General features: G+C 37.5%; 1 protein-coding gene across 2 annotated transcripts in view; it reads right to left on the reverse strand.

Moving 5' to 3' along the window:
• Window positions 1-15: 15 nt before the first annotated feature.
• LOC107185633 (hairy/enhancer-of-split related with YRPW motif protein 1-like) overlaps window positions 16-12,501 on the reverse strand; it is an 85,798-nt gene continuing 73,312 nt past the window's right edge. Inside the window, exons 3-6 of one of the 2 annotated variants that reach the window (XM_015573367.1) lie at window positions 5,423-5,606; window positions 4,889-5,125; window positions 417-610; window positions 16-338 (exon numbers count right to left, since the gene is read on the reverse strand). In XM_015573367.1, coding sequence (XP_015428853.1) covers window positions 39-338; window positions 417-610; window positions 4,889-5,125; window positions 5,423-5,606 — 915 coding nt within the window. In that variant the 3' untranslated portion in view covers window positions 16-38. Of the gene's footprint in view, window positions 611-4,888; window positions 5,126-5,422; window positions 5,607-12,501 lie in introns of both variants that reach the window. The other variant, XM_015573366.1, reaches the window with a different exon arrangement.

Below are 12,501 nucleotides of genomic sequence, written 5' to 3' on the forward strand. Positions count from 1 at the left end.
AAAATATCGGGCCACATTTCGAGAAACACCTCGTTCGTTTATGTCTGTTGATGCATGGGGCTATGATGATTCGACCATGCCGGTGGACTCGACTGATTGAAGTTCACCGAGATCGTCACAGGATGGAGGACTGTGTCTGGGCCGGTATCCGGGATAAAATTCAGATGAGGCCTCAACAGCGACGCCTCGACGGTGAACGGGACGTAAAAAGCGCCGCCATCGTGAAGAGCAAATATTGGTACACCGTGGGACGAACATGGCTTCTCCGGAGTGGTCGCCGGCGGTGGGCTGGATTTTATCCTCTCCGCGGAGAACCTCTGCTTGATGGAGCTCTTAAACTTGTAATTGGAAGGCTTGCAGTTGTTGGTCGGAGGTGTGCTGTGCGAATGGGTGCTGTGATTGCTATCATCGCTCACGATAACTGGTGGTGGTATGATCGTGGAATGCAGAGGACGTTCTGGATCACCGAAAGAACTCACACCAGAACTGGACCCGTGGTCTGAGTGGCCATTTGGTTGACATATCGTGGGAATGCTGGTGTGAGCGTAGCCATCGTTTATGGTGCCGTTTGAGGTTGGCACCTCGGGGTGAGGAAAACCCAGCCTGTCACCTGAAATTATATTTTGAAATTTAACGAACTGTTATCTGAGCCTATTCTATTAATGGGATAGGTGGTAATTAGACATTTACAAGGCTAGTACGTTTTAAATAGGGAACCAGTTATGAGCACTTATTCAACAAAGCTAACATTTTTTTATACAGCAGATAATTAGAAATATACCTTGTAGAAATTGTGGAAAATTACACGATACTCGTTGGTCCTATAGGAACTTCTGTCGGGTTATAAAACTCGTAAGCATATATTCTTTTATTGTATTATATCTGTCGTTTAGGTGGGGGATTTCAGAAAAGCTAACATTTTTTTATACAGCAGATAATTAGCAATACCGACGTTAAAGAAGATCAAGCATCCCCAAAATTTATGTTTATCACAAGATTTTACTAAACGAGTGACAGATATTAGATCGTTCGGAAAATTCGTAACGTTTCAATTGTAGTGTATTTCTTATCTTCATCCTGGAGAAATATAACTTCGATTGATCCGGTGAACATGCATTTCCTTTGAGGTACGGTTCGAATCTATTCGTTGTGTAAATTATATTGTCAAAGAAAAGGATCAGCGAGCGCAAAATGCATTTCTGACACAGTATAATGAAATTATTTGAAAATGGAAACAACTTTTATATATCTATTTTACTATATCTAATATTACATTGAGTATACATTTTTCTATACAATATTAGTGTACCTGATCACTACCCACAGTTCCTTTTGCCTATTAGTTCACACTACTCGTGGATGTTTATCACATTTAAAGAACCGTAGTTTTGTAGATACCAAAAAGTTTTGTTTGTGGTAGTGTCGGATTAATGCATACAATATTGTTCTTTCGAATGGGACAATTCGAAAGAAAATGATCTTGAACAATTTTACTCAACGACTAATTAAACCATAAATACTGTTACGCCGTGGCGTTCCGCCACGCGACATAACGGTTTCATTATAGAACACAACACAACGTTTATTTACAACAATACAACTTAATTATGGTACGTCTGTTCTCTCTCATGTCATGTCAGAAACTCTCCTTTTTAAATACTGGCGGTTGTCAGCGAAAAGACCAACCGATCCACAAGTCGATTCTGCAAGTCAGAGGTATCTTCAGTTATAACGCGCGCCAGCTTCGTGGCTTCAAACGTCACAACAATACATTTGTGCTAAACGCAGCTAATTCTGGATAAAAGAAATCTCTGCAATGCGTTTCTTGTAGCCGTATTATTTTTAAACTATTCATTTATGAAAAAAACCTAAGAAAAAACCTCAAAGTATTGGAAAATATATTATAAGAAGGTTTAATGTATATGATAGCCCAGCGCAGAATTGAATATCCCCATATCCAATAGATTTTACAAAGTTATTCGCGTAATACAGACCGTAGCCAGATCATACAAAACAATCGCACATTTTCACTTTATAATCGTCCCTTGTATTTCTCTCAAAATTATCTTTACTTTTCGTTTATGATTGACAAACTTTTATGTATTTCTTATCACCATATACCGGTTTTAACAATTCGAACACACATCGACGACCACGATTGAGTGCAAAATCTTTAGTCATCAAGAGGATTGCAATTCAATTGTTGGTTGGGAATTAATAAAATAGAACTATTTATTTTTACTGTTTAAAAATAGTTTTTGCTGCAAATCGTATCAAACACTGATACTTTAATTTGATACAGGGATCGATGAAAAACATTTCCCTTCATACAAAGTGTGTCACGCAATTGGAACGGATTATATCTCGAATTTGGTAACAGCTAGAAAAAAACTGTACAGTGATAAGTTGAATAGTATTGTAATGTCTATTTTTCTATGACTTCATTTTCATCATAAGTACAACTATGAACTAGAAAAATGCAAATACATTGTTTTTTTAAATGGAAATGTTCTTGTTGCTCTTATTAATTCCACAGAACATTCTGTGAAATCTCACAGTTTTTACATACTTACGATGTACGAAGTGCTTACAATGTGAAGGCGGAACGTTCGATCTTTGATAAAGTAAGTACACGGCTTATCACAAATGGGATATCTCACGAAATATTGTATCCCAATACTTTTTCGCGTAAAATGTTCCGAAGAATTGATAGGAGTAAAAAAAAAAACATGCGTTTACATTTTTTGGGAGCATCGTTGCATTTATAAAAAAAAAAGTGAAATCGCAGAAAAATAGACATTGTCATATCATTCAACTTTTCCCAAAACAGTTTCTTTTATCTGTTACCAAGTTTGAAACCTAAGCCGTCCCAATTGCATGACGCACATTGCATACAAGAATGTTATAATCGGGGTTTAATGTCTGACGAGATGTCAGCGTACGCTTCAACCTTATTTTCAGAACTTTATCGCGGTAGTTTGCAAGTATAAATATTAACTAACTGATACTTTAGGTACCGGATTGATAAATGTAAATACCGAAATCTTCGAATGAAAGTAAATAAACAACTCGACACGATGGAAGATTTTACACTGCTCAATGCCAGTAAAAAGAAATGTTTATCTTAATTTTCTGCATAAATAGTATCGGTTTTTTTTTTTAAAGTAAAAAGGAAAAGTCATACACTCAAAGACACCGTTACATCCAGATTCCTTCCGAAACTTTGTATAATCCTTACGAAGCTGGAGTCACACTTGTTTAGTCTATATGGCGGCAGCCGTGGCGACATGTGGGAGTCATGATTTCCTAGAAGAACCTCTCTCCTGCAGAGAATTTTTCATGCCCATATATGGAACTGGAACATCCAGGCCCACAACTTTTCCATCCTAATTTTTGGATATTAAAAAGACTGCTATCGTCAAGCACAGTTAACAGAGAGAATTCGAGCAAGATCGGGTACGAGTCCCATTCACGCAATTATTCAACCGTACCTACCCTGTTCCTACATTTCTTAGTGCGTCAAAACGAAGTAAGGCAAAACGATTTCAATTTAATATTAGAGTCAAGGTAGGTCTTAGCTTCTCGATACTTGTACGCACAGAACAATTGTAACGTCCTTTTTATTATTTTGAATATATGTATATTTATTATAAGGTTCATTGGTAATCTGGTGTGGATTCATTTAAACCTTAACACACAAGTTAAGTCAGCAACTAGCAATACAACCCCCAAAAAAATCTTTACCGATCGAGGTGTACCGAATTTAACTTAAAGTTACGAGATCAGCTAACATTCCTAGTGGTACCTCGGTGATGAAATAAGCATCGGCCTATCCATGAAAACCAACCTCCGAATGGTATACAGATTATGAAATAATCGGCGGCCTATCCACGAGTCACAATTCCCTATGTGGTAGCCCTGTGATGAAATAAGCACCGGCTTATCCACGACTAACAACGATTCAAACAACCGATCCTCGGCTATGAGAATAGCCGGCAGCTTCTTTAACCCTCGGCTCGTAACAAAACTGACCGTACAAATCATTGTTTAGAAAGTATAACATGTATCTCAGAAAAAAATCCGAATTTTTGCAAGAACCTTACACAAACACCGGACATAATAAACAAATTTATACATAGGAGTGGAATTATGCGGAGAGTACTTATACATACAAGTTATGTTTGTATAACACCTGTCAACAATCGCTAGTCGAGCGAAGTCACGCGTATGTGACACCGGTCATTAAAGTGTCAATATACGGGGTTTGTCCAAAAACTTTCCAAATTGAAATTAAAACAAAAATTTTCCGTAAAATGATGATGCTCTTTATCATCGAATATTAAAAGTAGTGTTCTTTGAAAAAGATATACTGTTCACAATGATTATAGAAACTCCGGAGATGGTTCTAATAATTCATCTTCAAGATTGTGGAAGGACTTTCACGAGTTATGAGTTTACACAACATTCCTTGTCTCCAAAGGTATCTCACAGTTTGATTATCAACCGTACTCGTGTAATTCGGATACATCAAATTAATTTCTGTTACCCAAATTGAAAATGAACGTAAAGAAACAACAATCCAAAATCATTTTGACGTTCACAGAATTTCGACGACTACTCTCTCCACCATCTGGAAGAAGATGAACCAGGGCTATTCCAAGTGTTTGTATAATTGTTACGATAAACATATCATCTTAGAATGAAACTACTTACAACAATTGCTGATAAAAAACCGTGAATATCATACGAAACATTATTATTCTTACTTCAATTCGAAAACTTTTCAAATGAACTTTGTATCTCCATCATAATGGAAGCTAACGTTATGCACCAGCGAGCGTCAATTTCGTGTGTGTCAACCCAATAGTATAACAGTGTTAATACTCACTGGTAGCCAAGATCCTCTCGCAATGTTGCTGCAGATGGTTGATTAACTGTACACAGAGAGAGTCCCTAGCGAAGAAACCTTCGACCTCCACGAGGAAGTGCATGGTTTCGCTGAGACACTCTTGGAAACCTAGCCTATAGTGTTCCGCTGCCGTGGACGTTACAGTAGAATGAGAGACGCTGTCGACACTATCCTCGGGATGTGTGTGCGCCGACGTTACAGCAGAATGCTTCGTTTCTGAAAAAGCGATCAATAATAAATTATATATATGAGAGTTTGACACTTGAGTTCGCTTCAAAACTTTCATGGTGTACCGCGAATCATTTCAACCCCTTACAAAACTACAATATTTTTTGCCTGAAGCCGGAACCTCGACAACAAATTGTGCGTTTCACAGATCACCCCCCCCCCGCCCCGCTCCTCGCCCCAGTGGTGGTGACGAAGTAGAAACTCACACGAGGAACTTCCTATCCAACTCTCATGAAGCTATTACTGTACCGAGTGAATTTCCGTGACATTATATCTGATCAGTACCTTGTCGAAGACCTTGCAGATGCTTCATGTGACGAATTGCCATTTCAATGATCTCCGTCTTCTCTACACGTCCTCGGCCCTTTTTGAGGTATTCGGCCGGTATGAGTCTGCTCAGATCGGCCAAGCAATTGTTCATACGATCTCTTCTCCGTTTTTCGATGATTCTGTGGGACATTGGATCTTGCTGTAACAGAAACGACGAATATCACGTTAAGTACAAGATGCCTATGTCTGTTTTGAAATTTCATAATTCATGGATTAATGGTGATACTGTGTTTTCTTAAAAAATAACTGTCTATTTTGTTTAATTGTGCTCCACGACGGCGTTGCTACTGTCAGTGAAGCTCTTTGCTCTCTGTCTTTCGTTGAGCCCATGTGTGTGCGTAGGAGAAAAATATTCGACTCTGTTGAAGATAATGCCAATATTTAACAATGCTCCATTCGTAAAAAACATTTACATGAATCAGTTTCGTGAAATTTGACAAACATACTTTGTCTGCTCTGTACTTTAAGTCGATCGAATAAAAAAGTCGTCTCAAAATATCATAAATGTATTTCGACTATCTAATGTATTCGGAGTTTAATGATAATTAAACTGTAGATTATGTGTTTTTAAAGTATAGGTGGATATGCAAAACACAATAAAATGAAATATTTTCGAAAGTTTAAGATAGCCTTCATTTGATTTTTAATATATGCAATAGGATTAGCAAAGTATCTTCAAGTTGAATTTGTATTTCTTAAAACTTATTTTACGGAAATGTGAAATTGCATAAACACTTACTGTTTGATTTAACAATGTAGCTTTAATGCTTTATCGAATTACTAAGACTTAGTTAACAAATATCGCTTGACCATTACTACCGCATCCTTATCGAAAGTGTTACACGTTTCCACGGGATTCCCCTGATTCTTGCGATAGTGCGTCACTAATTCGACATATCAAATAGTGAGTCGTCGAAGTTACTCATACCAAGATAGGTAATTGGAGAAATATTTCACATTATCGAAAGCCAGACATTAATAATTGTAGATTATTAAGTAGTAAAAATACGCAGACAAGTTTCAACACTTTCCATCTTTATGATTCATCCTCGTATGACTGTCGACGATTTACCTAATATCAAAAGGCCCTGCACCCTTAAGAAACGTTTGAAGAAAACCATCAGCTTCACTTCGTAACACAGAACGAAAATTTGCACAAGTCTCAACACTGTGAACGGGCGCACCCCGAAAGAAAGAAAGAAAGAAGAAAGAATCACCTCTTTATTCAAACAGCGCCTTTTCCTCAACGACGGCGAGTGCACCGCTGCATCTACGTGGCTGTTCGTCGGGTAATATTGCATATTCAAAATATTGTCCATGCTATGCGTCACCATTGTGTTAAAGTCACCGCGTGACAACGTATACGCACGACAAGTGAGAACAGAAACGAGACAGCACAGTATTATATTCCTTTCTCTCTATTTCTGAAAACGTGTAGAAGTCACTAATTGTAAGTAAATGTTTCCTCGAGTCGGTGAAGTTGGTGTCGCCCTCTATCCGGCAGTTCCTCTTCGTAACTGAATTCGAATTTTCCGTGGCAATCGAAGATGAAACACACTCGACGAAATATTCCTTTCACAGTTGATCTTTCAAATAGTTTGCTCGATGTCACGAAAATTTAGCGTAATTCATGTTACAAACAGTTCCCAATTTGGAGCACCGTTCGAGATTCACTTTCCCCGGAGTGACACGACGAAAGGGATGCGCGCGATAGACAATGACGCGTGAAATAACACCACTCGCGGTAAAGCTTGTGCGTGCTCTGATATGGCACGGCCGCGACTGCGATCCACGGACGGCGGGTGGCGGCGCTTACGTTCCTTTAACAAGGAGAGAGATGTCGCTCGGCGATGACGCCGCGTTATCACGTGTTGTAAACGCGACGCATGACGCCCAACACGTGAGGAAACACGTTTTGCCAAGGAAGCTCTCGCTTGGGAATTATCTTCCGCAGCACTTTTCTGACGACTGAATGGAACCGTGCCTTTCTGCAATTAAAAGTCACTCGCGAGCTACCAACAACTATTCCATTCATTGTTTCAAAATGTACAGCGTGAGTTTCTCGAAATGGTATAATAAAAGGTCGAACTTTGAAAGTACATATGTATAAGGATTCGTTGTGTAAACTCTGCTAAACACTTTTTACTCGTATGTAGATACAATGTGAGTCATTTAATTTGATTCCCCTGAATATCTTCGAAACCGTTGTAGATACTGAAAAATGTTTTAGGCAAAAGTGAAATGCTTTCGAGGGAGAAATAATTTTATGTAAATAAATTTTTTATAGGCAGTCAATTTTGTTTTTTTAAATGGAATCATATATTTTATAATACATCAGCCGATGCATCTCTTATTCCTTTTAAAAAAAAGGTATTATAAAAAGAGGTATTTATAACAAAATACCATTAGGTACTTTAGGAGATACTTTAATTTCAAAATTACGAGGTGCTACTAGTAATGTATTCCATGTTTCACTAGACACGATTCACAAATCTGACCTTCATGTATTCATATAATATGTATGTCTTCTACGCGTTCACCTACAAAGAAGCTACTCGCATAAAATTATTTCCCTCTTGCAACCAGTCAACTTTTACCTGAAACATTTTTCAGTGGAATTTCTTGAGTGGAAATTCTGTTGCATGTTGCTTAAATATGGACGGGATTTTGGCCGCGTGCCGTGTTGCACAGATTTGGACCTGTCTTTAGGCCCGGCGCGCACGAGCGGCACGCGTAATTTTGCAGTTGCGTCGATTTGACGCCGCGTTCTGCCAATACATTCGTTTATAATTTATACTTATATGAAGCAATTTACACGTGACGCAGATTTCGGCGTTAACTTCGCTAGTTTGCGTTTTCTGAAATGAACACAGGTATTGCAAATTGCAAATGTGACGTTAATATGTATCTCAGCGAACAGTCAATTATTTTTCTCGAGCAATTCATATATCCGGTATGTGTCATTTATTGTATGAACAAACAATTTCAAAGCATCAAAACGGAAACGACTTTTAGAAGGCATGATGATCAAATTTATGACACCAGAAACATTACAAAAACAGAATGAAGATTTATTACTTTTACAATCCTACTTTCAATTATCGAGACTTTTAATATAGATTAGAAAATTGAATATAAAACAGAATTTTGAGAAATGTTATCCAAAAAATTGGAAAAAGTGTTTAAGCTTATTATTTTACTTCTTTATTATTTCTTTTTATTTCTGTTTCATATATTATCTTGATAAAAACTCGCGTTAAGTAGAAATCTATTTATTCTATTAAATCAACTCTTTGAGTACAAAGGCATATAACTAAACTTATATGTATAAACAATTATGTTGAACCGAATAAGAACCTTCATTTTACTCTATGTATTTTTCATATTTTCATAATGATATATTATAATAATTATACAGGGTATTCCACTCGCTGCTCAAACCAAAGGCCGTGTCGCTCCAAACAACCGCAGCCTTTGATTGTGCGTAGAGAGAGTGAATCACCCTATATACTATATATATATATATAAGTATATTCATGTTTCTTCCGTAAACGCATGTAAAATTCTCTCGTACATATTTCAACTCATAACATGTGTATGAAGTTTAATGCACTATGTAGTGTTACATAAACATGCATCATTAGCAGCATATATCATATTGATTTTATGTATTATTCAGTAATTATTCTTAAATGGCTATATTTATCCTGTTCTAATAGCTCTTGCCGTTTCTCAAATAATTGTATAATTTTGTATCATTTTTATATATTTATTTAGCTCACGAAATAGTCCAGCACATCATCCTCGAGTGTTCTTAATATTCAGTATATAGTTAAGTATGCATAAAGAATGGAAGAAACCTCAAAAGGAAAAAACATACACATACATATACAGTAATGAGCAAAAGTATTCGTGCATTCTGTGTATTAGGTACACATATAAATTAGCAATTGTAATTAAGTCATGTTACTGTATATCTATAATTAATAAAATTTACACATACATACATATGTACATATAAAATACAAATACATAAGGATTTAAATATAAGTAATAATTTAGAAACTATACATTTTTCCACATTCTTATTATACAAATATCTTTGACCCCCTAGAAAGATATAATCTGTACGAAACGTTGCGTTCCATTCCACCAGGGCAATTTTTTCAATCTGATTTTGTTAAGACGTCATCACGACGATAAGAGTCCCACGATCACCCCCCAAATACCCAGTGATAACTTCAAATAACGAAGCGAGAGGAAGTTTTGTTTCTCGAAGTCTACGGTAATAATCGTCCTCGCGGTGCTGGTAGCTTTGGAACAGCGGTCTGCAATCAAAACAGCTCACTGACCCCCGACATCGAGATTTCTATTTGCTCGAGAAGACCCGAGAAACCGAGCAATCCGGGAAAGTAGCTGAATCATGAAAAATTGCAGGGGAACCGCTTTAACGGGGTCGAGTTATCAGCGTTCCGGATATAACCGGACCGAAGAGATCTTCACGGCTGACATCGTAGCTTCTGTTATGACCGGGGTTTATCGACGAACGGTTGACCGCGGTGGCCCCTCCAGTGTTTTTCAAACGATAACCGGGCATCACCGGATCCAGCAGCCTCGGCGCGACTGGAAACAGCGAGACCAAGTTCTGTCCACCTCACGAATCGCCACCATATCGAACTGCTGACTGGTAAAAGGATACCTTCTTCTTGATAGATACTCTAATCTGTTCGCGAGTCCGAGAAACGTGTGCAAGCTTCAAACATCGTTGAACGAAGGCGAATTATTTATCAAATATATGCATGTTATCTGTCTAACTTTTACTGTATACAATACTGGAATTAACTTACACATTGAAACTGATAATGAAATTCCGGATTATTAGCATTTATACAACAGAATTATACAACCTATTACAATGGTGTATCAAAATCGTTAATTTAGTTTCGACTTAACTGAATGGAAAAAATTAGGTTCTAGTTATGTCTTGTTCTCGAAATTTGATTTATAAAAATTTCAATTTATCATTAGCCTGAATGTTCAATTCAATCTCTGTTATCCGTTGTGTCTTGCGTGTATCGTGTGTCTTCGTGATTTTTTTTATTTAACTTAATCTTTAATATGGTTGATTATAGTCCATGAATATAAGAATATCATTACCCCCTTCGATCAAACCACGTTGTTCGGTTGACGAAGCGAGATTTTATAGGCCAGTTAGCTGCCGAGTCGCTTCTGCTTGGCCTGTCTACTGCTGGCTACGAGATGGGGACGACATTGCGTGATCTCACGGGGGGAATATACTATAGTTCAAGGGGACGGCAACAAGTTTCGCAAAAATCAACAGCTACGCTGCACTGTACACGAGCAGAGCTCCTTACACCTTAAACCGCTTAACTTTTTACACACGGCATCGCTACGGGACTTATGGGGGTAGATATATATGTATTAGACGGCTAATACGAACGGTTCCTTTTGACTCAAACCACTTTCATGTTTTACAATTCGATACAGTGGATATAACACGTATTTTAAAACACTGAAGTAAACATAATTTGACTTGAATGACTCGCCTGAAAGCAAAATCGTTGTAAATGAATATTCTCGGATTCCAAATTTACAGCGTGGAACGCGCTCATTACATTGTATCGCGCATAATTTTTAATACTTGGAGGTTCTTTGATTTTAAAATACGCGTTATATCCACAGTAAAGAATTATAAAACGTGAAAATAGTTCGAGTTATTAGTCGTTTGTTGAATCCAACCCAGAAGGAATCGTCCAATTTAGTCGTCTAATACCGATGAATTCCTTTAAGGGGGATGAAAAATTCCGTGTTTCCGACATATCGCACTCTTAAACAAAAGAGGATACGTTAATTCTCACGGAAATCGTGCATGTTAGGCCTGCGCTACAACCTGTAGTAATGTCTTCATATCAGAGATGAGCATTATCTAGATAAAAAATGATTTTAATAACTGTTCGAATAAAAGATACTTTATCCTTATTCGTTATTCAAAGCGTTTTATTTGTAGCGTCGAATAAAAGTTTCATGTTTTATCTGTATGTTCTATTCGAAGGCTTCGAATAAACCTTCGAATAACTTTGGCCAGCCAAGCCAGCTTGAAAAAACGCGCTGGCGAGCGTCGAACGTCGAAGACCAGCGACCGACTATCGGCATACAATGTAAGCAAACGTAGATGAGATAAGGAATCACGCGCGATTGAAAAATTATACTTTTACAATTTGCAATATATATTAATGAAAGTGTCATGAATGAATTGAAGAGATTCTACCGATGAAAATGCGTCCATATTCGAGTGTAATTTAACAATTTTTACTCATACGTAATGTTGCGGATAAAAAAGATATATTATTAAAAATAGTCTGAATGATGTATTACGGCTCATTTCCACCGGCCGAATCTCCTCAGTTCATTCGTGACACTTTAATGAATGTATACTGAAAACTATAAAAGATTAAATTTTCGTTCATGCCTTAACTCAAAGTAATAAACTTCGAGATTTGATGCATCTCTAAGGGGGAACAGTGTATTGCTAATTAAAATGAACAACTGGCCTGCGATTTCTGCAAGAAAAAATGTAATTTATTAGTTCAAATAGTTTAAAGCCTAGCAACATGACCACCCTCCCCCCCATTATACCGCTGCTCATTAGGAACGTTTACCACGAGAATAGACCGTACCACTTTCGCGCCGTACACAAAACGCATTGTCCACCTAAGCACTGAAGAAGCGTTAAGATGTCGATTACCAATATAATTTATTTTGCAGTAAGGCGCCCTGCTACTGGCGTGGCCTTCACTCAAATTTTGTTTTGCACGGCAGAACAAACTATCCAGTTCTAACCGTTTAACCAATTCAAATTAAAATAAGGACAACGACAACTAATAGGCTCATAGGGCCACTAATATCTACCAACTTAATACAAACTTGCCGCCATCGACCATGAAGGATGAAACACGGATGAAGCGTTCCGAGTGAACGACTCGAGAACATAGACGTCAGATTGATCCCCCCCC

This window comes from Dufourea novaeangliae, unplaced genomic scaffold (genome assembly GCF_001272555.1).
Source record: "Dufourea novaeangliae isolate 0120121106 unplaced genomic scaffold, ASM127255v1 scaffold63, whole genome shotgun sequence".
NCBI lineage: Eukaryota > Metazoa > Arthropoda > Insecta > Hymenoptera > Halictidae > Dufourea > Dufourea novaeangliae.